Raw genomic sequence first — 26,078 nt, forward strand, 5'->3', positions numbered from 1 at the left:
TTCAACATACATAGTGCTTCACTATATGCCATTATAAGTGTATGTGCAAGTCTAAAATTAACTTTAATTGGAAACCTACCAATACAACATTTTCTGGGCATAAAGCTTCTATGAAACGTTCTATGAAACTTTGAAAAAAATAACAGAATAAAATAAAATAACTACATATATACATACATAAATAAATAAGTCATTCTTACAGTTTCTCACGCGCACACACACACACACACACACACACACACACACACACACACACACATATACACAGCATATACACCTTATGCCCTAAATTATATTAATAACACCTTTAAGCATTCTAGATAAGGTCCTAATAGTAAATTTTCCATTGAGGAGGAAGTTGAACGAAGACACTTGATTCACAACATGTTTTCTTTAGCAACCGTCTGTATATCTTTGATTTGAATCTGGCACATCTCTTAGATCAGAGAGGGTCAGACTGTGTAAACCATGGTCCTTATGCTCCTTTTTTAATAAAGTTACCAGCCAAGCTTTATTGACTTATTTAAAACCATTTTTACTCACATTTGGCACTTTGCGAGTGTCCATCTAGGGAAAATTGTGTCCTTCTTTTGTTTGTTTGTTTTAAAACACCTGCCTTTGGTCACTTTTACCCTTCGAACTGCTGATTGCAACAGAAAGCTACAGTTGCAAGATGTACGTGACATGACAAGTAGAAACTGTCCATAAAAATGATTTTTAAATAAATACTGGTTAGCGTCTGTTCTTTGATACAATATAATGAAGATGAAAGTCATGGGATCCAAACAAACAGGTAAAATCACATTGAAGTGTCAAGTGTCTCTTTCCATCCAATTGTTCTGATCTGCATTTATATACATGGTTACGGCTGTAAACCCCCATATGGCCCCCAGACAAAACTCTTCTAAAAGTTTTCCCAGCTCTTTTGTGTAAGCTATAATTCCACTGGCTTTAGCTGTTGTCACGCAATCAGAAAAGCCGGTTTGGCTGCAGTGAAGAACAATCAACTCAATTAAAAGCTGCTCTAAACACTCACGGACAATGAACAATCACAGCAATTTCACATCTAACTTCCTCATTGCCCCCACCCCTCACAGTCTTACTGGAACAGCAATTAATTTGACCTTGTTTTCATTTAATTATTTTTTTTTGTTATAAAGGACACAGGATTCTCACCATCTTGGGCACAAATTTTGAGGAGCACTCTAATGGCAGCTCTGTTTTGATTGGTGAGGCTGAGTGCGAATTGCTGCAGTGGACCAATGAAAACATCACCTGCCTGTTACCCACACTCCCCCCAGCTGAGTACAATGTCCACGTGAGAGTCGGAAACCAGGGTTACCCCTTAACCAGGTCTCATGTCACTTACTGTACCTTATAACAGCAGGTTTCAAACTAGCATATTCAAAATATCATGCTACAACTGTAGAAGACTACAATTTAATATTAGAATTGTAAAAGGAATTGCACGTTTACAATGGCATTTTTAGTCAAAAGTGAAGCTTTTTAGAGCGATTAAATACTTGTTTTCTGTGTGTGCAGTGCTGGCGTTAACACCACTATAGAGTATGTTCTAGAGGTGACTGGTTTCTCTCCATCTCTGGGGTCTTTGTATGGAGGAACCACCATCACTATCTCCGGCTCTGGGTTCAGCCCTGTCGCAGCAGATAACAATGTCACTCTGGGTAAGACAAGACTACAGAAAAAAATGCAACAACATCCCCTAAAATATTCTCCACGCTTACTGTGAAATGTTTTGAATTCAACATTTTTCACAGCTCTTTACCAAAACCAATCATTTCCAGCTCATTTACTGCAGTCATGGTAATGACTCTGTGTGTTTCATACAGGAGACAGACAATGCCGAGTGACAGCCGCTTCAGATCATCACCTGGAGTGTGTGACCCAGTCTAGAGATAAAACATACACTGTGACTAACCAAGGTTTCCACCCCGGTAATATCTCTTCACTTTAATCTCTTTTTCTGTCATGCACACAACACCTGAATACATCAGAGAAAGGGGAACAATAGCTGTCAGCACAATGACGGTCTCATCAGGTCAATGACTTATCAAATACTAGAACTGCCAGCAAAATAGCAGGATTCTCCACAGCACTGTTTTTTTGGCTTTTTAAGACCTATAAAAATCTTGTTGACATTACTAAAGAAGGGCATACAAATAGCACTATAAGCTATATTTAGTCCCGCACAGACAGTTCAGTGAAATCCTAAATTAGCAGATTTGCAAAGAAATCTGAATGACAGCTATTGGAATTCTGTGCTGCCCCTTGAATGTTAGCTTTTTAAATAGTTGTGCTAATATGATGATTACCAATTAGAATTTCAGATGCGTTTAATATTCAGTTTAAATTTCCTGCACAAGTCATTAAAACGCAATGGAAAAAATTAAAATGGAGGAAATTAATAAAAATTTAAAACATAATGAAAAATGCTGGAAATGAATAAGCTCTTGAAAGGTTATGGAAAAGTAATTTCAATAAAAATGTAAAAAGTAATAGAAAAGTCATAGAGATAGATGCACTTTAAACTTAATGAAAATGTTATGGCAATGAAATCTTTAATGGAGAAGTGATTTTAATAAAATCTTAAAATGCAATCAAAAAAGGGATGACAAATAGCATCTTAAAGTAATAGAAATGTCATGGAAATAAATAAAATATTAAAAGGTTAAGAGAAGTAAAAGTAATGGAAATAAATAAATGAAATGTAAAGTGTCATGTAAAAAGTCACGGAGAGTTGTACAATCCAAATACATGTTCTAAATATGCTTCGTTGTGAAGTATTTCTTTACACACATTTTTAATTTTAAGATGCAATCTATAAAATGATTTATCTAGTCTGATAAATTTACAGAAATTAAATGGTGGGATCCCTAGGTATTGCATTTTGTCACAAAATGTGCATTTGTGACTACGTGTTGCATTGCACTTGCATACAGTTAATTACATCATATGTGTTCAGTGTACGGTCAGGGTTACGCCTGGAGCCCCTCTGCATTAATAGCCTCAGTGGGGGATACGGTGGTTTGGCTCTGGGACGCACCAGCTTTTGTGTCCAGTCTGGGCTACAGGGTCTTCAGTGTGTCCAGTCCAAGCAGCACAGACTATGATGGCATTGCTTTCAGCAGTGGAGACACCCAAACTGCCAAAGGTACAAACAACAACTACTACTATTACTATCCGACAACCTGTGCGTTAACACTGCTCATTCTAAATTACATTACGCAGACAAACAAAACTACACCAACTATTTGTGAAAACATTTGCCTGAATGCCATTTTTAAAAAACCACTCCTTCCCTTATGTTGTACATTTTCTAGTTCTTACTAAGAGACCCTATGCAAATCAAAACCACAATTAATTCATATGAATATCTACATAATGAGATGGTTTTCATAAATATGCAAGGTAATTAATAAATATAAATTACTGTATTAAATATAAATACTATAAAAGTTAATTGTGACATTTCCAAATACACATTACTTGCCTATAAAAATATATTGTAGAGTAATGCAAACAAACTATGGTCCAGATTCATGATTCGATTCACCCAAGTACTGTTATTGTTATTTTTTATTTGTCTAAGATATTTTTCCTGGACGCAAATTAGTTGCCTGAAGGCACTATTCTGTTCTCTGTATGATAAAAGTATCTATATGCGAACATAGATAAATATCTATATTTATATTATATGTGAATATATATATATATATATATATATATGTGAATATAGATAAATTCTATTCACACATGTGAATTGAATTTAATAAACATTTTGCAGTTCTACACTGGAAAACTGAGCAGTCTGGGAGATACAATTTTGAACATATATTTTCTCAAGGTGTTTCATACTTTTACTTTTTAATGACTGCCAGCTTTAAAGCTGTGAAATACACATTATTTTATTTTAATGTCACACAATATAACAGTGTTTGGCTTTTGTTTATATTGTGTGACATTATTTATTTTAATGTCACACAATATAACAGTGTTTGGCTTTTGTTTGTCCTGACCAGAAGGAAATTTAGAGACTGGACGTCTAGGAAATATAATAAAATACCACTGATGCAGACAATCATTTGGTTTGTGAGAGTGTCACATTTCATGAAGCATAAACTCAAGGTGTCTATGCTCTACTTAACTATAATGCCAACATAATTACACACCAGCCCCTGTGTAGAAAACAGTGTACTGTACTGTTTTGCACTTTACTGTTAGACAGCATTTAATTTGTTGAATGCCTTTTGCCGTAAATGTAATAGTTTGTATTCCTGTAAAGGAACTGAAGAAGACAGTGAGAGTTGGAGGTGTAATGCCAGTTTGTTTGAGGAACAAAATCTGACCCTACTGTACTTTGTGCACGTGTTTGTGTTTTACCATAAGGGTTTTTTGCCTACCGTTTCACATCTCCTGGAGTTTACTACTATAGCAGCGGTTACATCGACTCTGGCAACCAGAAGACACTTCAGGGAGTGGTGACTGTTATGCCACTGGAGGAGAGCACTATTAGGCTTCAGGTGTTTGTGACAGGAATAGAGGCCACTATGAATATAGGTACAATGGGAACACTTTAATAAGTATTTAGTGTCAAAAATACTCAAAGTTACAAACTTCAGCTTAAGCTATGGCAAGGAATTTGTAGCTACATCCATCATGATCATCTTTTGTGTCCTCCCTAGTTTCAGGAAAAATGAACTCATCCGACTCCACATGTGTGGCCATTTCTGACTGTTTCCGAGATCAGCTGGAATTTAATGAGACGTCAGACAGTCTCTACTTCAGTTTTACTTCCTGTGCCAGTCCTACTGTGTACCACATTAAGCCTGAACATGGCACTACTCATGACATCATCAAAATCAATGGATCCGGCTTTAGCGGCATTAACTGTGCAAACGAGGTGAGCTTCAGTGGTCGGCCATGACATTAAAGGTGCTGTAAGGGATTTTTGGGAATACCACCATAAACTATCCAAAATTCCTTACAGACAAATTTTTACTAAGATGACACTTTTTGCAGTGGTTGAAGTTAGAAATATTGTATGCCTGAAATCACTTACTGAACCTTTAAAATAGACCACAATACAGGAGACTTAATAGTTTTAAACAAGATCCATTTAGTCTTCGATATTAATGTAAAACTATATATATAACCATATATATATACTGTAATAAGTAAAGGGTCTATGATTAAAACATTTAAACTTTTTTTTTTTGGTAATCAAAGGTCAAAGTTGGAGATCATCCATGTAACGTCATCAGCAGCACCTCCACTGAGATCAACTGCCAGCTCAGTCCTGACAGCGGCACACCAGTGGGCATCCCCTTACCTGTAACTGTCCTTGTCAACAACCTTGGCACTGCCATCCTGGCCATGCCGAAAGAGTATGACCGCAGATTTGTGCTTCTACCAGTGATCGATTTCATCTTTCCCTTGGTGGGCAGCACTACAGGCCACACGCGTCTCTTCATCTCTGGTTCTGGTTTCTCAAACGGTTTGATTACAGTAGCAGGCGTTCCATGCAACATGGTTTCCATGAACTACTCCCACGTAGTGTGTGATACCTCGCCGTCTGAAGCTCGCAGGGGAGACGTTGTAGTTTACGTCAATTCCATCTCTTCCTCATGCAGTTTTGATTGTAAGTTTGAATATTCCGACTCTGTCTCACCATACGTCTCTATGGTGCTCCCTAACTCAGTCAGTGGAAACGCCACCAATGTTGTGATCACCGGCAGCGGATTTGGGAATGATTCTGATGATCTAGTGGTATCTGCAGCCAACATCCTTCTGGAAGTCATAGAAGTCACCGATAGCAGTATCAAGGCTTTAGTTGGCGCCCTTCCTGCTGGTACACACGTCCTACAGGTGGTGGTGATGAGCAAAGGTCTCGCCACAGGAGATGCCACCCTGACCAGCATAGCACAAGCCAGCATCAACCCAACATCAGGCAGTATTGCTGGAGGAACACCGCTCTTGATCACAGGAAATGGCTTTGTGGCGGGAAATACAACGGTGAGGCTTGCTAACTCCCCCTGCAGGATTTTAGATGTCACTCCAGATACGGTGAAGTGCATGACACCTCCTCATGCAGAGGGACAGGTGCAGGTGAACATTAAGGTGTTTGGTGTTGTGTATCCACCTCAACATTTCAACTACTCCAGGGAGCAAACTCCAAACATCACTTCCGTCAGTCCTAGAACAGGTATGAACATACATTTACTATAGAAAGCTGCAGTGATGACATATCTTTGTAGGCCAAACCCGGAAGTTAGCATCACCCTGGTTCCCTCGACTCGACCTCGATTTTTCCATTGGCTTTTGGAGTATTGCAGAAAATCAGCTCTGGGACCAACAAAAGTTTATGATTCTGATACATTTTGTTCATCATGATACAAATGAATACAACTTTTATGAATTTTAAGGACTAAACACGATTGCTAGAAGAAAAAACGTAGGCTATAAACAAACCACAGTCACATGATTTCAGTGTCACCATCGTTAAGCTTCCAACAACTCTATATTTTAGAAGTTTGAGTTAGAATAGTTTGCAAGAGCGTGATTATAAACATAATGAGGCTGTAAAAGCGAACTACTGAGTAGATGAGAAACCCACTGACTTCAGGACGATGGAACCGGAAGTGCTAAAATGCTAACTCATATTTTACAAAAATAAGCCATCCCTGCAGCACACTATTGAACTATTGAATATCACAACACATCGTAGTAATACTACAAACATAATCCTTTCCTTGCAGGTCCGCCTGGAACAGAGATCACCGTCTCTGGTTTTGGCTTTGGCTCAGATGCAGCGCTTGTCTCCTTAGAGATCGATGGCGTGCCTTGTAGCGTGTCATCCGTCACAGATACACAGTTGTTGTGCAATGTTGGGGAACATGCGGGAGGAACTTTTCCGGTTATGTTTCACCATCAGGTCAAAGGTCATGCCTTGACCCAGTCTATCTTCACCTATGAGCTGCTGCTGACAGGGGTCACACCGAATGAGGGTAATCAAAAACACTTTCTCTAGGGTAAAAGATTTGTTAATACAGACTATGAATGTAAAATGTTACCAGACAAGGCTAAATCCCTAGTTACATAAAAAACGGTTTATATAATAAGTTGCTATTTTTAGTAAATACAATTTAAATAAATCATATGCTTATTTTTAAATCTTTTTTTAAGGTGACTTGCAAAAACAGTCATAATTTAGCTTTACATGACAATTTGTATCTTCTCTGACCCTTATAATTAAAAATGTTTATGCTACTGTACCTTTAAGATTTATTAAATATAAGTCTTAAAGGTATGGTAGAATAAACATAGCCTCTGTTAATGTATTTGTTGTGATGACACACTTCACAGATTTCTAATAGGGCATTTTGCTTCTTGATTCAAATAGAGTTTTGAGTTATATACACTACTGTTTAAAAGATTGGGGTTCAGCAAGATTTTTAAATGTTTTTTAAAAGTCTTTAATGTTGACAAAGGCTACATTTATTTGATAAAAAAATCTAGTAAAAACAGGAATATTTTGAAATATTATTATAATTTAAAACTGTCTTCTAGTTGAATATATTTTGAAATTTAATTTATTCCTGTGATGGCAAAGCTGAATTTTCAGCAATCATTACTCCAGTCTTCAGTGTCACATGATCCTTCAGAAATCATTCTAATAAGCTTATTTGGTGCTCAAGAATCATTTCTTATTATTATTAATTTTGAAAACAGTTTTGCTGCTTAATATTTTTGTGGAAACTGTGATACATGATCCTTTGATGAATAGAAAGTTTTAAAAACAGCATTTATTTGAAATAGAAATACTTGTTGACATTACAAATGCCTTTCCTGTCACTTTTGATCAGTTTAATTTTTGAAAGGTAGTGTATAGTACAACTCCAGCTCAAACGAACAAGGAAAAACACTTAATATATTTTGCTCTACAATACTTGGCCACAAATTTATCTGTCACATTTACTGTATCTGCAAACATGGACAGGCTGCGTGACACCAACATCATGGGAAAAAAACATTCTGCTGTTGTTTATGATGAGTCTTCCTGTTCAGCCACCCATGTTAAGAATTTTGCGTATTGTTATAACCATGAAGTTCATTCTAGTATTAATAAATATCTAAAGGTTGATTTTAGGAACATATTTGTTATCTTTTATATCCAATGAAAAATCTGGGTCATGAATCAAAATGAGATGAGAACCACTGTCACAAAATTCTATACTTCTATAATTCTATACAAGACACTACAGGATATCTTTGCTCTGTTTTGCTATAGGAAGTTATGCTGGAGGAGCCATTGTTGCCATTCAAGGTTCTGGATTCGACCCAAAAAGCACCAAAGTCCTCATCTGTAACAGAGAGTGTAATGTGCACCTGCAGAACTCCACATCTACCCAGCTGAACTGTGAAGTCCCACCCAACAATGGCATGCATTATTTTAAAAGTATTTTGTATGTGTCTAGAAATGTTCAGTTAGCATAACATAATCTATCAAAGTAAGTATTTCTACGTCTGAGCAAAGCTCAGAGGTTTTTTGAGTTTTTCTACAAAAGTAAAACATGCCAGGAATGCTTTAACTGACAGAAGTCAGTCACTGATAGACATTAACAAATGTGACAGCTCAGACCACCAGGTCACAGATGAATAGAACTGAAATAAAGACAGTCATCCTGCCGGACTGCATCTTAATGACCGCGTTTGTCTCTTACAGGAACTGAAGCAGAGCGGGCCTGCACAGTCATAGTGATGAATGGAGACGATGCGGTCAATCTCACCAACAGCTACACTTACAGGTCTTCTCTGACCCCTGTTATCACCGATGTGACGCCACGCAGAGGGGGGACCGCCGGAGGCACCAGACTCACGATTACCGGCTCAGGTTTCAGGTGCAGAACACACCAGAATTGCATTGTATTGAAACTGATTGTCCTTCAATCACGCTTCAATACACAATGTTCTCTGTGGCATTACTGTTACTCAGTAAAACATTTCTATGCATTGCACAGTCAATACCTGCATTATTTTAGTATTATAAACTAAAATATTAGTTATATATTATTTATAGTATGCACTATTATAGTTTATAATATATATATATATATATATATATTTTTTTTTTTTTGTATTTTCTCATTTAAATTTTTTTTTGTAATTTTTACGTTCTTTTGTCATTTTATTTATTTTTATTGGTATTTAGGTTTATCTTTATCTTTATTTCATTTTTAGTTTTTATTTAATTTTGGTGTTTCAACTTAAATTTTCATTTAGTTTGAGTAATATAATAAGTCTGTGTCATTTTATTTTAACTTTAATTCAATTAACAAAATTTTTTTTTAATAGTTTTAGTTTTAGTTAACGATAATAACCCTGGTCAATACAATTAAAATTTGTATCTATGTGTTAAAACAATAATTAAACCACAAAATTCTGTCATAATTTATTCACTCTCATGTAATTTCCAACCTCTAATACCAAAAGCGACGTTAAGCTCAGAGCAACTAAACATTCCTAAACATTGAAAGTGAATGTTGACAAAGTGCGCTCTAGCTCTAAAAGAACAAAAAAAAATACTCTCAGTATTATGTCCTAAGAGTTATAAGCCTCATTCGGATGAAGAAATGATGACAGAATTTCTCAGTTTCTCTGACTTTTCTTTTCCCTGTCTCACCTGTAGCTCAAATGTCAATGAAGTTTCCGTCACAATTGCGGGATCTGTCTGCGATGTCCAGTCAGCCAGTGAGTCGCAAATCATCTGTGTGACAAACGCTCAGCCCAGATCCCAAGAAACTCAAGTGCGCGTCCAGCTGGGGAACAGAGGAATTGCCCGAATGGTAAACGTGACAAAAATACAGTTATTACAAGAATAATTATAATAACAATAAATAAAATTGATTTATCTGTTTGGAATGTCTCTCCTCTCTCTCAGGATAATAATTCCTTTTTCTACATTGACGTGTGGTCATCTCCTTATACATGGGGTGGTCTCTCCCCTCCTGAGGAGGGCATGTTTGCTGTAATCACTGCGGGCCAGACCATCCTCCTGGACATCAGCACACCAGTTCTTAAGATGCTCCTTATCCAAGGTATGCTCATTTAGGCAAATACTATCTTTATAAACAAAGCCTTGACACACTCACAGTTCTGTGAATGTCTGTTTTCTATTTAGGCGGGCGACTGATTTTTGACGAGGCAGACATTGAGCTGCAGGCAGAGAATATTCTGATCACAGATGGTGGAGCTCTGCAGATCGGAACAGAGCAGGCGCCCTTCCAGCACAAGGCCATCATCACACTGCATGGACACCTGCGTTCTACAGAACTTCCTGTCTATGGCACCAAGACCCTGGCTGTCAGAGAGGGGGTGTTGGATCTGCATGGTATGTACTACAAATAAACAACACTTCAAATTATTTTTTAGTGAATTATTATATTATTTATCAAAATACATAAAATAAATAGATATTTTTATTTAATATACAGCACCGTTCAGCGTTTAAAGTAAATAATACTGTATTCAGCAAGAATGCATTATATTGATGAAAAGTGACAGTTTCTAAGACATTTATAATGTTACAAAATAATTGTATTTCAAATAAATGTTGTTCTTTTGAACTTTCTATTCATCAAAGAATCTTGAAAAAAAATTCTCAGTTTCCACAAAAAAATATTAAGCATCACAAATTTCCAAATTTGATAATGATAAGGAATGTTTCTTGAGCAGCAAATCAACACATTAGCATGATTCTGCAGGATCATGTGACACGGAAGACTGGTGTAATGGCTGCTGAAAATTCAGCATTGCCATCAGAGGAATAAATTACATTTTTAAATATATTAAAATTGTTATTTTTAAACTGTAATAATATTTCACAATTTGTTCTGTGTTTGTGTTCAATAAGAGCAATTGTGATGCTGAGCATAAGAGATACAGACCCCAAATTTTGGAACTGTTAGTGCAAATATTAAATAATTTGAAAAATGCATACTCAGAAATATTGAACACATGTACCTGATTATTATAACTTTTTTTGTCTGTAAATTGAATAAAGTGTCAGATCTCAGAGCTACTGGAAAATTTGAATCTAAAAGGTCACAAAGTCAGAAACACAATCTTCACAAAAATAGAGATGACCTACATTAAGCTCAGTTAAGTCAGAAAGGCTTCACAAAAGTGCTAAATTTCCCTGATACAGACACCATAGTGCGTAATCACTCCCCTGCAGTGAGATATTTCGTTCAGGGCTTAACTACAATCTTGCTTCGCCAGGAATCCCTGTCCCTATTCCATGGACTCGCCTTTCCCAGACTACACAAAGTGGCTCTAACACGCTGACACTCATGGATGCCGTCACCTGGAAGGCTGGCGACGAAATTGTCATCGCTTCCACAGGACACAGGTATAGATGCACCGCCCAAACCTACAGCAAAACTCGGTTTCTGGCTGATTTAACTGAAGCCACTGACTTGTTACAGAAACTGAACTAAATCTGTAGAAACAAGGGCCAAGGAAATGAAAAACAGTGCAATTGTTCTCTATGAAGTGGTACCAAAAACAATTCATTTGATTTAAGAAAAACAAAACAAAACTATCATTTATAAAAAATTTTAGAAGGAGAAAATAGAAAATTATAAACTTATTGTTTAACTCAGAATGTATACAAAGGCTGTCCAGAAAGTATCTAGCCATGTGATATGAAAAATACGAGATGAGAGATGCAATGCAACGAAAACGGCCACAGCTATGGGTGATTGTCAGCTTCATAACGACAATGTGCTTGCCCTTGCATCACGCCTCGTGCAGATTTTTTTTGCGAAACATCAAATCACCTAGGTGACCCAGCCCTTCTGGCTTTCCCCAAAACTAAAATCACCTTTGAAAATGACTGAGGCATCATTGTCTGATGTACAATGTTTCTTGTATCTTCTTCGGTAAATATCTCTATTTTTAATATCACATGAATAGTATAGAATAATAAATGCTATACAAATATGCTAATAATTATGCCAAAAAAAATTATATAAGATGTCAATAATGTTGCTAATAATGTAAAATATGTTGTTTTGATGGAATCCACAGACACAGCCAGAGAGAGAATGAGTTGAGGAGAATTGCCTCAGTTTCATCTGACAGAATGACCCTCACTCTGACCGAACCGCTGAAATACACTCATCTGGGTGTGTCTGTCACACTGCCTGATGGGACAGTTTTTGAAGCGAGAGCAGAGGTGGGCCTTCTTACCAGAAACATTGTTGTCCGTGGATCCAACAATGTGGAGTGGAACGATCAGATTGAAGCTTGCCCTGATGGATTCAACACAGGTTTGGATGTTGCTTCCTCAGCTGTGGATGGAAAGACAGACAATCATGTCACACACACACAATCATGTCAATTCCTTAACATTCATCAAAGTCATGTGAAAGTCATTGTAAATTTTATTGACTTTTATCAAACACATGGCTCAATATACTTTTTGGCTTACAGGGGAATTTGCTACCCAGACTTGTTTCCAGGGTAGATTTGGAGAAGAAGTAGGAAGTGACCAGTTTGGTGGTTGCATCATGTTCCACGCACCACAACCAAACCAAAATCTGGCAATTGGCAGAATTGAATATGTTGAGGTAAATGTTAATTTTGTTTCAAAAACATATGTTTCAAAACTCTTGGAGCTTTTAAAGGCATAGTACACCCAAAATGTAAAATTCTGTCATCATTTACTCACCCTCATGTCCTTCCAAACCTGTTTGCATTTCTTTCTTCTGTGGAATGCAAAAGAAGATATTTTGAAGAATGTTGGTAACTGAACAGTTTCAGGTCTACAAGAGCCTACAAAGCATAAAGAAGACTGAATGGCTTGTGTTGTCTCAAGTAGTCCCAAATTCAAGTCCCTCTGACTTCCATAGTATTTTTTGTCCATACAATGGAAGTCAAGGGGACACAAAACCATTTGGTTTCCAACATTCTTCAAAATATCTTTTGTAAGATATTTTGGAAGTACCACATGTTTGTAATGACATGAGGGTGAGTAAATGATAATTTTGGGATGAACTATCCATTTAAGAAATCAAAAATTTATGATAAATGTCAATCATGGCATTATGTTTGTCATCGTCCTCCTTTAGCTCTTCAATGTCGGACAGGCGTTCCGCCTGGGACGCTACCCAATCCACTGGCATCTGATGGGTGATGTTAAGTTTATGTCATACGTGCGTGGATGTGGCATCCACCAGTCCTACAATCGTGCCGTCACCATCCACAACACCCACAACCTGCTGGTGGAGCATAATGTCATCTACAATATCATGGGTGGGGCCTTCTTTATTGAGGACGGCATTGAGACCGGCAACATCCTGCAGTATAACCTGGCAGTATTTGTAAAACAGAGCACCAGTTTGCTAAATGACGATGTGACTCCAGCTGCATACTGGGTCACCAACCCCAATAACACTATTAGACACAATGCCGCAGCTGGTGGAACGCACTTTGGCTTCTGGTATCGCATGCATGATCATCCCGACAGTCCTTCGTATGACCCCAACATCTGTCAGAAGAGAGTACCACTGGGACAGTTCTTCAACAATACGGTACATTCACAGGGCTGGTTTGGCTTGTGGATCTTCCAAGAGTTTTTCCCCATGCGCACAGGCAGCTGCAGCTCTTCAACACCAGCTCCAGCAGTTTTCCGCCGTTTCACTTCCTGGAACAACGAGAAAGGTGCAGAGTGGGTGAATGTAGGAGCGGTTCAGTTCAGCGAGTTCCTGATGGTCAATAATGAGAAGGCAGGAGTGGAGGCCAAGAGGATCATCTGGCAGTACGTCAGCGGATGGGGATTGGATGGAGGTGCAGCTGTGGTCAACAGCACCATGGTGGGCCACGTGGATGAGCTGGGACTGGGGAGCCACTACTGCACCGCACGTGGTGTTGTCCTGCCCCTGGATGATGGTATGAGCATCATCAACACCAAGTTTGTGAACTTCGACCGTCCGTCGTGTGCTGCAGTCGGGGTGGCAGAAATGTTCCACTGTGGAGGCTGGAGCGTGAGATTCAGTGGGATCCAGTACTATCAGTCACCCAACAAGGCCTGGTTCAGATGGGAGCATGAGGTGGCGCTGGTAGATACTGATGGGTCACTAACAGGTATAGAAGCATTAGATATTACAGTATTTTTATATACATAACTTAAGAAAAAAAATTAATCCGTGTAAAAATATCTTGGATTTAAGATTCAAATAGCTTTATTAGCATGGTACAAACAACCTACATTGCCAAAGAAATAAAATAATAAATTAATATAAATATTTTATATTTCTGAAAAGGCAATGTTAGCTACAAGGTAGTACCAAGGAGTAATCTGCTCGACCCAAGACGCTGCTTCCCAGGAACAGAGTGGAGTGTTGGCGTCCCTGCTGCAGTATGTGACAACACCATTAACTTCCACCGCATGGTCGTCGCCAATCCCTCACCGCCTTCACTTCAGTCTAAAGATGCCATTCTTACCAACTCATATGGTATGGTGTAATAATCAACTCTGAGCATTTAAGCTATGAAAAAAGTGTGCATGCATGTTTTTCTATACAATTCAGTCTTACTGCATGTACTTTCCCAGCTACATTCTTTGGTTTTCAGAATGTTCTAAAAAAAAAAAAAGGTCTTAGGTTCATGTAGATCTCCTCGTTTTTGCATGAATAAAAAACACAAGACACCGGACATGGGAGTATATAAAAAAAAAAGCTTTAACTAGAGTAACCAGTTTTTAAAACATGTTACGCAGACTCACGCTGCAGAATATCCAAGATGCGAACACAGTGGTCAAACACATCCTTCTAGTGCGCATGTTTACAGAAAAACAATGGAAAAGCAGAGCAGTGGAATGCAAAAACGAGTTCTTGTGAACAGCACCTTAGAATGTAAGGAACTGGCCCTCCAAAATTGTTCTAAACTGAAAATAACTAAAGATATCATACACTAACATTATGGGAACATTGTTTGTTAAGTTGAAGTGGGCTGTGATGTTTAGAATTTTTTTTTGTTGGCACAGTTAATCTCAATGTCATATCTCTCTTTAGGGACATGTGTGCTTCCTTTCCTTCAAAAACACACATTTGGCTGGATGGCAATGTTGCCCACAGGCCAAACATACAACTGGTACTTTGATGGTGCTTCCCAAATCACCAACATCTCATACAATGGAAGGGTCTACGGCTTTCGGGTAAAGTGTGCACACTACACAATAATCCAATGTACATTCAAAGGAAAAGTTCAACATCTACATACCCTTTTTAAAGTCTTTACAGCTCTTCATGCAACAACAGTTCATAATGATCATGTCACACTCAAAAAGACAAAAAAAAAAAAAAAAGATTCCATACTCTATTTTAAAACTTTTTGATGCATGGGATTAAAATGAATATACTAAATATTTTGATGTATAAATACATTTATACTATGTGAGAAATATAAATTAAAACGTGTAATTTTTCTAATATACATTTGGTAGTTTTATGGATAGCATGCAATGCAAATTATTAAAATATTATCTATATTTCAAGCCACTATGTCATGTTAGAGTTATACAACTGAAGAGAAACATTTTCATTTAATTTTCACAATATATATTGTTCCAATGAAGCATGTTAAAAATTAGCATTTCCTATTGTTTTAATATTATATATTTTTTAAATAAGTTTTATATTTTAAGTTAATTTATTTTCCTCAGTTTGAAAATCCCTGACTTAAATTGCAAAGCTATTGTATGTCTCCAGAAGACTTAAATGCTAAATTTACAATTCGTGCAATATATAACGTTCATGTTTTTGTCTCCCTTTCTCCATGACAGCCAGAAAATTATATAATAATCAACCACAAACTGACCCAGAGACCTGACCGGTTCCACATTATAGATGACAGGAATGGATCCTCCCAGCCCCTGAACCCCACTGCAAATGTAAATGGGGACTGGTACTTCAACCAGACATACAAAGACCTCTATTACATGGGTAAAACTTCTCATCTCTTCACCCAAGACATCTTTGTATTTAAAAAGAATACATATCATGCTGCTCAGTACTGTGTAAAGTATTATTTTTAGAAGATTGAGTGTTTTTTTATCTACAGTTTCTGGAAGAGACCGTGAGACTAGCCGGAGGAAGAGGAACAGTGTGGACCGCTCAGTTGTAGACAGGTGGCTGGACTTCAGAGTGTATCAGTGTTACTATCCCAACTGTATCCAGCCTCTCCCTCTGCCTGAATCTGTAGTCACTTCATCCAATTCATCCAGTTCATCCTTCAGACCTGCAAACTTCATCTATGTGTATGTTACCACACACATGCTCAGAAATGTTGTTTTCATTTAATAATCAAATGATCTATTGTATCTATTGGCTTTGCTAATAAAACATTTCATGCTGGGTTTAGTCTCTGGTCAAATACATCATTTTGGAGGTCAAGCTCAGTGAACAACTTCAATGTGCCACAAGAAGGCTCTGATGTGATTATTCCAGCTGGTAAGCATCTCTAATGTCACAAAACCCATGCAAAGAAAAAGCTATTCAACAATATGGTATGCTATTTTTCATTCAACTTTATAGTGGCCAAAAAAAAGAGTAAAATATCTAATTCTGTCTCAAAGGCATTTGGATGGTTGTGGATGTTGTAGTCCCCTCCCTGAACAAGCTGAAAATAGTTGGAGTTCTGGAGATTCCAGACACAAACAATGTCACCTCCACCAGCAGTGTTTCTCAATATAATAACATTGTTCTGAATGCCACATACATATCCATTCCACATCCGGGTCATCCAGTTCATCCAATTCATCCTTCAGACCTGCAAACTTCATCTATGTGTATGTTACCACACACATGCTCAGAAATGTTGTTTTCATTTAATAATCAAATGATCTATTGTATCTATTGGCTTTGCTAATAAAACATTTCATGCTGGGTTTAGTCTCTGGTCAAATACATCATTTTGGAGGTCAAGCTCAGTGAACAACTTCAATGTGCCACAAGAAGGCTCTGATGTGATTATTCCAGCTGGTAAGCATCTCTAATGTCACAAAACCCATGCAAAGAAAAAGCTATTCAACAATATGGTATGCTATTTTTCATTCAACTTTATAGTGGCCAAAAAAAAGAGTAAAATATCTAATTCTGTCTCAAAGGCATTTGGATGGTTGTGGATGTTGTAGTCCCCTCCCTGAACAAGCTGAAAATAGTTGGAGTTCTGGAGATTCCAGACACAAACAATGTCACCTCCACCAGCAGTGTTTCTCAATATAATAACATTGTTCTGAATGCCACATACATATCCATTCAAGTAAGTACATACAGTAACTACATTCAAATTGCCGTAGACATCTTGGGATCATTACACCAACTAGAACCAGACTCCTCCTGTGTACTAATTTAGCCATTTCGGTCCATATTAAATACACTAACTCAATCTGTACGTTCACTCAATCAGGGTGGACGTCTGATTGCTGGCTGGCCTAATGAACCCTTCAGAGGTCAACTACAGATCATACTGAGAGGAAGCCATTCCACACCAGACTGGCTATTACCATCTGGACTAAATCAAGGGTCCAAAGTGCTGGGTAAAAATAAAGGAATCTCATTATTGAATGAATCGTTGACAACTTAAAAGTGTTGATTTCAGTTGAAATGTTGTCTTTTAGGTGTGTTTGGATCTCTTGACCTATATGGCATGCCGCACAATGTATATCACACTAAGCTTGCTAGCACATCCCAAGCAGGAAACAGCACTATCTCACTACAGGAATCTGTGGACTGGAAGGTTAGAAGCTTTCTTAAAAATGGCAAAAAATAGAATAAAACAGAGAGATTTAGAAAACTACTGAACTTGCTTGTGTGATTTGCCGATGCCATTTAGATTCCGTGCTCTGAATCGTTATCCTCTTTGTTTGAATAAAAACACTCTTTTATTACCTCCAGGTTGGGGATAGGATCCTGCTATCCACCACCAGCTATGACCCTTGGCAGACGGAAATCCGCACCATAACTGCAGTCTCGGATTATGGCCGCACACTGACTCTGGACCAGCCTTTATCATACACACACATTGGTTAGTCCCCCTAGATCCATTATAGTAATAATATACATTGTGCTGTATTGATAAGCTGTTGGGGTTGGTTAGATTTTTTAATGTTTTTGAAAGAACTCTCTTATGCTCAGCAAGGCTGCATTTATTTAATCAGAAACACAGTAAAACAGTGATATTGTGAAATATTATTACAATTTAAAATACCGGTTTTCTATTTGAATGTATTTTAAAATGTTATATATTTCTTTAATGACAAAGATTTTCTTCAGAAATCATTCTAATATGCTGATTTGTTGCTCAAGATTATTATCAATGTTGAAAACAGTTGTGCTGCTTAATATTTTTGTGCACACCGTGCACTTTTTCAGGATTCTTTGATCTACAGAGTTTAAAGGAACAGCATTTCATTAAAATAAAAATCTTTTATAAAATTATCTTTTTACTGTAACTTTATATGAATTTAATGCATCCTTGCTGAGTAAAAGTATTAATTTCATAAAAAAATATCTTACTGACCCCAGACTTTTGAACGGTAGTATATAATTAAATAATTGTATTAAATACATTCGATTTAATATTAAATGTATCTGGTCACATAGGGGAGAGCTACAGTGTGCCAGGTACTTCAAGAAGTTATCAGCTTGCAGGCAATGTTGCTTTACTGACCAGGAACATCAAGATCATTGGTCAGGAGTATCCAGAAATGAACACACAGTCTTATGGAGCCAGAGTTCTGGTGGGAACCTTCTTCGATTTCAGAGGTATAAACTTTAGAAAATTCTCATGTTGGGACTCATTCTCGAAATACAAGCAGGACAAATTATACACAAAACCATAAGGTCCGTTCACCCGGAAGAAAATGAGTGAAACCTGAAATTTTTTTATTATTTTGTTGTTTTAAATAAGAAAGCAATTCTATTTAAAGAAGTTCATGTCAGTATAATATTTCTGTATTTGCACATAGCACAGTAGCACATAGCAAGTAACAAAAACTCATTCATGTTGATGATACTTGAATCACAGGAAAAGCCCAGATCAGAAATGTTCAGTTCTACAACACCGGGCAGGAGGGATGGAACGACCTGTCAGACCCACGATACTCTCTGGTGTTTTATAACTTGGGAAGGGTGAGAGTAATTCTTGAACAGTACATGCCCATTCTTGATCATCACATTCACACATATTCCTCTCAACTACTTATTGTCACGATATTTTTAGGTGGTTGGTGAGTCTTACATCAAGGGATGTGCTTTCCACAACGGCTTTGCTCCTGCTATCGGTGTTTTCGGGACTGATGGACTGAGTATCGAAGACAACGTGATCCATCACACAGTTGGAGAAGGTACAGATTCAGTGGTAGCTTCACTGTTCAATGTGAACACAAAAGGAAAATACTGTTAAACAATGTAATCACTATGCAGCAGAGTGATATAATTTAGCACTATATCTATTCTAGTCTGCAATTTCAATTCTAATTTCCCAGGAATCAGAGTCTGGGGTGACAGAAATGTAGTCCGAAGGAACTTGGTTACAATGACACTGTGGCCTGGATCGTACAATGGTAGAGCGGAAGAATTCAACTTTGAATGGAATGCAGCCATTGAGGTACCCTTTACAGAAAAGTACTGTGATCGGATGGTAATACCATGGTACTTTAACACAATACAGAATGATTACCATTATACATTTACCATGTTATTTAGATGGTAATTCAATAATACCATGTTACATGTCCAAAAAACAGTCACAATAGAGAGGAATGTATTTGCTGAATAACTATCGATAAATACAATTGATGTATTATTGTTCATTTCCTAGGTGAGTGAGGCAACCAATGTGATTCTTCAAGGGAATATTGTTGCTGGCTATGAACGTGTGGGATACCGAATTGATGGAGAACCATGTCCAGGTATATAAAACTTTGTTTTAAAAGAGGAAATTAATTAAATACTTTTGATAAACAGTGACAGTGTTCATTATAAGGTGTTAATTCCAATGCTTAAATACTTGTTTAGTATTAATTATGAATGCACAATTTAAAAATTGTGGCTGATACCGATAAGCTGATCATTTATGCATGTTATGGCCAATTTCCTATTAAATGTCAGATATTAAATTACATACTATTTTGTCTAAATAAAAAAATTAATCACTTAAAACTAAAATTGTTTTAATTGCTACATGACATCACAACTATATAATGTACAGCCTGAAAAAATGTATTAAAAAAAATAACATTTAAGTGCTATTACTGTATTAGATACTGATACTGTATTAGACTAGATATAGTATATACAGTATTAGATGATGGAAAAAGCATGCACAATTACATATACCAGCAGATATAATTAAGCAAGCAAAAAATCGAATATTGACAGCATCCCTAATAGGAACCATTCATGTTCAATATTTACTGATTCAATTATTTCAACAATGTCCAAAGGATCTCCAAATTCAGTAGCACAATGGAGTCAGAATGAGGCGCACGGCGGTCTGTATGGCCTCTACATGAATAAAGAAGGACTTCCTGGTTGCTCTCAAATCCAGGGATTCACTGTCTGGAGGAGCTTTGATTTTGGCATTTATGTTCAAGTATGATAAATGATCCAAAAACGTCCTACTATAATTGCTAATTATACAAATGCATTATACTGGTCTGGTGATTACTATTGTTTTTACTTAATGATCTCTCCTCATTTCCAGGTATCCATGAATGTGTTCATTTCCAACGTGAGCCTGATTGATAATGGAATGGGAATCATGTCTCTAATCTACAGTCCTCCTTCGCTCAGCCACGCATACTCTAGCAAAACAGTCCATGTACAGGTGAGGAAGCACTATATGTCTCTTCGGTCAAAATTACTATCCTAGTAACTTAGTTTTAGTAACTTTTTTTTTTTTTTTAATCATCACTCCAGGGTGCCCTGATTGTGGGCAGCAGCCCCAACTTCAACTGTTTTGACCGTCTATCTACAACTATGACCTACGTTGATCTCAGCAGAAGTCACAAGGCCCCACGCCCTCCTAATGGTACAATACATATTATAGAATCATCCATTTACTACTGAATAAATTCCATATAATTGATCCATTTTCTAAACTAATTCTAACTGCATTTTTTGTATTCAACAGGTGGCAGGTCTGGAATTTGCTGGCCGACGTTTGAATCGGCTCATAACAATGGACCACAAAAATCTCTCACTGGACTGATGAGCTACAATGCCATAGCTGGTCTGATGACAGTCTCTGGTGAGTCTGATTCCCTCAAAATGTGTATGAATCTCCAGTATAAACAGTCAAAGATGTAATTTTTACAATCTTTTTTCTTTCTGACCCCAGACACAACTTTTGTTGGGTTCAGGAGTGTGTGCTCGACAGAGAGAAATTACATGTTCATGACCAACCCGGGAAATGAGGATCTACAACATCCAATCAGTGTTGAGATGATTTCCAAGATAAACAGCACAGAGGACTCTCTAGCATTCATTCATCGGCCTGATCTGGGGTAAACTGAATACAACTAGCAGTACACAAATAGAAGGGATTTCTCCCACTCAGAATTGCACATTGGTACACTTATTAATGCAACAGCATGTCACCATGAGTTCACCATGTTAAACAGCGTTAATAAACTATAGACTGTATGTCCAAAAATCATTAGTCAATGTATTATATTATGTGTAAATAACATTGCATTATTTCATTCTCTTTTATCTCAGCAAGGTGAACCCTGCAGACTGTGTGGATATGGACTGTGATGCTAAGAAGAAGACTATGTTGAAGGATCTGGATGGCAGTTTCCTGGGTGCCGTGGGAGCAGTGGTGCCCCAGTCTGAGTACGAGTGGAACGGGAATCCCCGGCACGGACTGGGTGATTACCGCATCCCTAAAGTCATGCTCACCTCTCTCAATGGCAGCAGAATACCTATGAATCAAATCGCTCCTTACAAAGGTACATCTGAGGACAGTTTATTATTTACACTGATCTAAGAGAGGGTGCTTAGAATGATGGGAGTTTCTTTTAGCATTGATGTTGCTGGTTTCCCTTTGCAGGTGTGATCAGAGACACTTGTACGTACATGAGCACCTGGCAGAGCTACAAGTGCTTTGGGCTCAACTACAGGATGCTGGTCATCGAGAGTCTGGACGCAGACACAGAAACCAGGCGTCTTTCACCTGTAGCCATCCTGGGGGACAAATATGTGGATTTGATCAACGGTATGACTCTTTACTCTCCTCATACTGCTAATTATCATCTACCATAAGCAGAAAAAGGTGTGTATTAATGAATTTTAAAAACTTACTGTGAATATCTTGTCACAGGCCCACAAGACCACGGCTGGTGCGCCGGTTACACGTGTCAGAAGCGAGTATCTCTATTCCACGCCATTATTGCCACCAATAAGTCCTTTGACATCTATTTCACCAGCACAACACCACAGAAGCTGAGACTTATGCTGCTAAATGCTGGACTTACAGAGGTTAGTCAGTAAGATGGATTATACAGTACTGACAGTAGACACACAGCATTTACAGATCACACAAAATTTAGAACAATAAAAGACCTAGTAAGAAAAATGTTTTTAATTGGTTTTATTCTTATTTATAATTTCTTGTCTGTGTTATGTTAATAAATTGATATTGATTTTATTTCCATTTCGTCTTGTTTCTTTTAAGAATTTCTTATCTACATTGTTTTAAAAAAAATTTTGTTTCCATTGTATTATTCCGTTTTTTTTCATATGTATGGAAAAGTTTTTTTTTCACACACACACACACACACACACATATATATATATATATATATATATATATATATATATATATATATATATATATATATATATATATATATATATATAATTATTTAAAAATACTAAATTATTATATATATATTCTGTATATTATGCAATTATATCTTATATAAAAAATAGATTATCTACAAATATCTGCAATTATTGTATGTTTCTCATTTTTATTTTTAGCTAAGATATATTACAATAGACACTTTATTGGATTTATTCAGTATACTAAAGCACTGTACTCTACACTAATCTTCTGTTGACTTCAGGCTGTCAGGGTGGCTATATTTTACTCAAACCCTCAGCGGCTGGATGTGTATGTAAACAATAATTTGGTTGGTCCAACAAATGCTCAGTGGAATGCAGACAAAACCGACTACACACTGAGTGGGCCAACTTATACAGGTAGAGTACAGCAAGATAATGCAGGTTAACACAGCTCCCCCTGCAGGCTGAAAGACCAAAATCATTTTCGAACAGATCATAATTGTGGTTTTAAATCCTCTCTGTGCTCCTCAGGGCAATACGTTCCCAGTTTCAACTCCAGTCATGGCTCTAACTTTTTTGACCAAGACTACAAAATGATGAACATACTTCTTCGTGGCTCAGAACCGGTCGACATCCGCACCTCTCCGGTTTTGTTCCTGGCCTTCAATCTCCCGGGCATGACTGAGGCAGAGTTCTTCGGGGCAAATCTGGTCAACAATCTGGCTACATTCCTGAAAATACCCCCAAGCAAGATTCGAATCACCAAAATCGTCCGTGAGGGAACAAATGCAAGAAGGCGGCGCTCGACAGGACTGACAGTAGAGGTGGAGATCAGGGAGCCTCCTGTACAGACGTCCACCAACAACAGCACTGGTTAGAGCTGGCATCTATAGTGTATTAAAATTAAATGATAAATACAATGTTTAGATCACAATACAATGTCTGAAATTGTATATTTATATACCGTCTGCAGAAGAAGACCAACAGTTTGAGGTCCTGAAGAACATTGCTGATGATCTGGGCCGTGCTGCTATCTCGGGCAATCTGAGTCAGTCCATCGGCTTCAATGTGTCGTCCCTGGGCATCATCCCTCCTCCTCCTCCTTCCAGTGACCCATCCTGGAATGATGTAAGATGTTAATCAACTCACATGACCAAACTCACTAAGATTATATTTCTTTTGTTATGATGTCAAGCACCATTTAGAAATTTTAATTAAAACTTATAACACAAAATATTCTGGGTTCAATACAAGTTAAACTCAATTGACCAAGCAAAAATCTGGGTTACATTGAGGCACTTACAATGGAAGTGAATGGGGCCAATTCATAAACATGAAAATACTCACCATTTTCATTAGTATTGTCACAAGATGTGAACAGTACGAGTGTTAACTGATTTTAGTGTAAAAAAAAAAAAAAAAAATATTTCAATCTATTCCTTTTACTATGAAATGTATATTTCTTATATGCTTTCTTATATGCTTAATAAAATTTCAAGTTCTTGCATACGTGTTGTTTTTCCATATACAGGCGTACTTTTCCATTTCCTTTAAAGTCAGCCAGAAATGGATGTTGCGATTGTCTTTTCTTGCCTACTCTATCGTACTGCATACTGTATCTCCGGAAACTGCTTCTTGAATGAGAGAAAGAAAAAAAAGTAGGACTGGACTTGATTTTATCCATCAAGAAATTATTGGATCAGATTATGAGAGCACATGAATTTTAATAAAAATGAAGTGCACAGATTAAATAATGTAAAATAAACTGCAATATTCCATAAAAAAATAAGAATAGTAAGTTTTGATTTCATGGTGATTTTAAATGTCTACAAACAATGTCCAAAAAGTACTACATGCTTAACAGGACAATTCAGTCCTTTAAAAAAAAAACTAAAAAACATTAAGACACATTTAATTCGTATCACATCTCATATCAGCAATCTGGGGTGGAAATAACATTTTAAAATCTATTCCTTTTACTATGAAATATATATTTATATGCTTTCTTATATGCTTAATAAAATTTCAAGTTCTTGCATACGTGTTGTTTTTCCATATACATGCGTACTTTTCCATTTCCTTTAAAGTCAGCCAGAAATGGATCGTACTGCATACTGTATCTCCGGAAACTTGATTTTATCCATCAAGAAATTATTGGATCAGATTATGAGAGCACATGAATTAAAAAAAAAAATGAAGTGCACAGATTAAATAATGTAAAATAAACACTGCAATATTCCATAAAAAAATAAGAATTGTAAGTTTTGATTTCATGGTGATTTTAAATGTCTGCAAACAATGTCCAAAAAGTACTACATGCTTAACAGGACAATTCAGTCCTTTAAAAAAAAAAAAACTAAAAAACATTAAGACACATTTAATTCGTATCACATCTCATATCAGCAATCTGGGGTGGAAATAACATTTTAAATATTTTTGAAATAATATGGCCTATTCCTTCATCTTGCCAAGGCTAATTTCATAATATTTTATGTATCCATAGTTACATAGTTACACAAAATTATGCACAAAATATTCAGTAAGTGGTCATTATCTTAATATTCCTTTGTTTTACTCACACAGCACGTCTTCTGTTTCAGTTTGAAACTCCTCTCTCAGTTTGAATCTGACTAAAACAGATATCTTACTTGTCGGGCCCCCAACTGTAACAAAAAAACATAACAAATGCCCCTAGATTTGACCACGAAGCCACATCAATTACTCCATCTGCCACAGTTAAAAACTTAGGTATCATTCTTGACTCTTCTCTAAACCTAGATGCTTATATTAGTAAGCTCTCCAAAGCTGCATTTTTTCAACTTCGCCGTATTGCCAAACGCCGTTCCTTCATCAGTCCAAAAGATGCTGAATTACTAGTAGGCTACATGCTTTAATCACATCCCGCCTTGATTACTGTAACACTCTTTTTTCCGGATTACCAGTATCCATCTCTCGATTTCAATATATTCAAAATTCTGCTGCGAGAATGCGAACTTATACTAAACGTTCTGCGCATATCACTCCTATTCTATTCAACCTCCACTGGCTGCCTGTGTCCTCTCGTATCCTTTATCAAATTCTTCTGCTTACCTTTAAATCACTCCATGGTCTTGCACCTATCTGCTTTCTCCATATATTCCCTCTCGTCCACTTCGATCATCTGGAGATGAACTTCGATGAAACATTTCAAATGTATTATTC

General features: G+C 37.0%; 1 protein-coding gene across 1 annotated transcript in view; it reads left to right on the forward strand.

Moving 5' to 3' along the window:
- The window catches only part of LOC107563710 (fibrocystin-L-like), a 37,374-nt gene extending 13,357 nt beyond the window's left edge, over positions 1–24,017 (forward strand). The window contains exons 32-73 of the mRNA XM_016248656.1: positions 1,161–1,353; positions 1,543–1,685; positions 1,851–1,955; positions 2,984–3,172; positions 4,408–4,578; positions 4,710–4,921; positions 5,248–6,223; positions 6,777–7,025; positions 8,309–8,458; positions 8,744–8,918; positions 9,707–9,863; positions 9,959–10,115; positions 10,199–10,408; positions 11,299–11,428; positions 12,109–12,350; positions 12,514–12,650; positions 13,152–14,166; positions 14,346–14,537; positions 15,096–15,238; positions 15,866–16,025; positions 16,144–16,339; positions 16,444–16,532; positions 17,189–17,343; positions 17,491–17,620; positions 17,702–17,820; positions 17,979–18,108; positions 18,687–18,848; positions 19,111–19,214; positions 19,306–19,429; positions 19,571–19,692; positions 19,906–19,996; positions 20,531–20,679; positions 20,791–20,913; positions 21,006–21,117; positions 21,220–21,336; positions 21,427–21,592; positions 21,807–22,039; positions 22,141–22,305; positions 22,411–22,568; positions 23,159–23,294; positions 23,409–23,750; positions 23,851–24,017. Coding sequence (XP_016104142.1) covers positions 1,161–1,353; positions 1,543–1,685; positions 1,851–1,955; positions 2,984–3,172; positions 4,408–4,578; positions 4,710–4,921; positions 5,248–6,223; positions 6,777–7,025; positions 8,309–8,458; positions 8,744–8,918; positions 9,707–9,863; positions 9,959–10,115; positions 10,199–10,408; positions 11,299–11,428; positions 12,109–12,350; positions 12,514–12,650; positions 13,152–14,166; positions 14,346–14,537; positions 15,096–15,238; positions 15,866–16,025; positions 16,144–16,339; positions 16,444–16,532; positions 17,189–17,343; positions 17,491–17,620; positions 17,702–17,820; positions 17,979–18,108; positions 18,687–18,848; positions 19,111–19,214; positions 19,306–19,429; positions 19,571–19,692; positions 19,906–19,996; positions 20,531–20,679; positions 20,791–20,913; positions 21,006–21,117; positions 21,220–21,336; positions 21,427–21,592; positions 21,807–22,039; positions 22,141–22,305; positions 22,411–22,568; positions 23,159–23,294; positions 23,409–23,750; positions 23,851–24,017 — 8,396 coding nt within the window. The remainder of the gene's footprint in view (positions 1–1,160; positions 1,354–1,542; positions 1,686–1,850; positions 1,956–2,983; positions 3,173–4,407; positions 4,579–4,709; positions 4,922–5,247; positions 6,224–6,776; positions 7,026–8,308; positions 8,459–8,743; positions 8,919–9,706; positions 9,864–9,958; positions 10,116–10,198; positions 10,409–11,298; positions 11,429–12,108; positions 12,351–12,513; positions 12,651–13,151; positions 14,167–14,345; positions 14,538–15,095; positions 15,239–15,865; positions 16,026–16,143; positions 16,340–16,443; positions 16,533–17,188; positions 17,344–17,490; positions 17,621–17,701; positions 17,821–17,978; positions 18,109–18,686; positions 18,849–19,110; positions 19,215–19,305; positions 19,430–19,570; positions 19,693–19,905; positions 19,997–20,530; positions 20,680–20,790; positions 20,914–21,005; positions 21,118–21,219; positions 21,337–21,426; positions 21,593–21,806; positions 22,040–22,140; positions 22,306–22,410; positions 22,569–23,158; positions 23,295–23,408; positions 23,751–23,850) is intronic.
- The last annotated feature ends 2,061 nt before the right edge of the window (positions 24,018–26,078 follow it).

The sequence above is a fragment of the Sinocyclocheilus grahami genome, unplaced genomic scaffold (genome assembly GCF_001515645.1).
Source record: "Sinocyclocheilus grahami isolate Dianchi unplaced genomic scaffold, SAMN03320097.WGS_v1.1 scaffold887.1, whole genome shotgun sequence".
Lineage (NCBI taxonomy): Eukaryota > Metazoa > Chordata > Actinopteri > Cypriniformes > Cyprinidae > Sinocyclocheilus > Sinocyclocheilus grahami.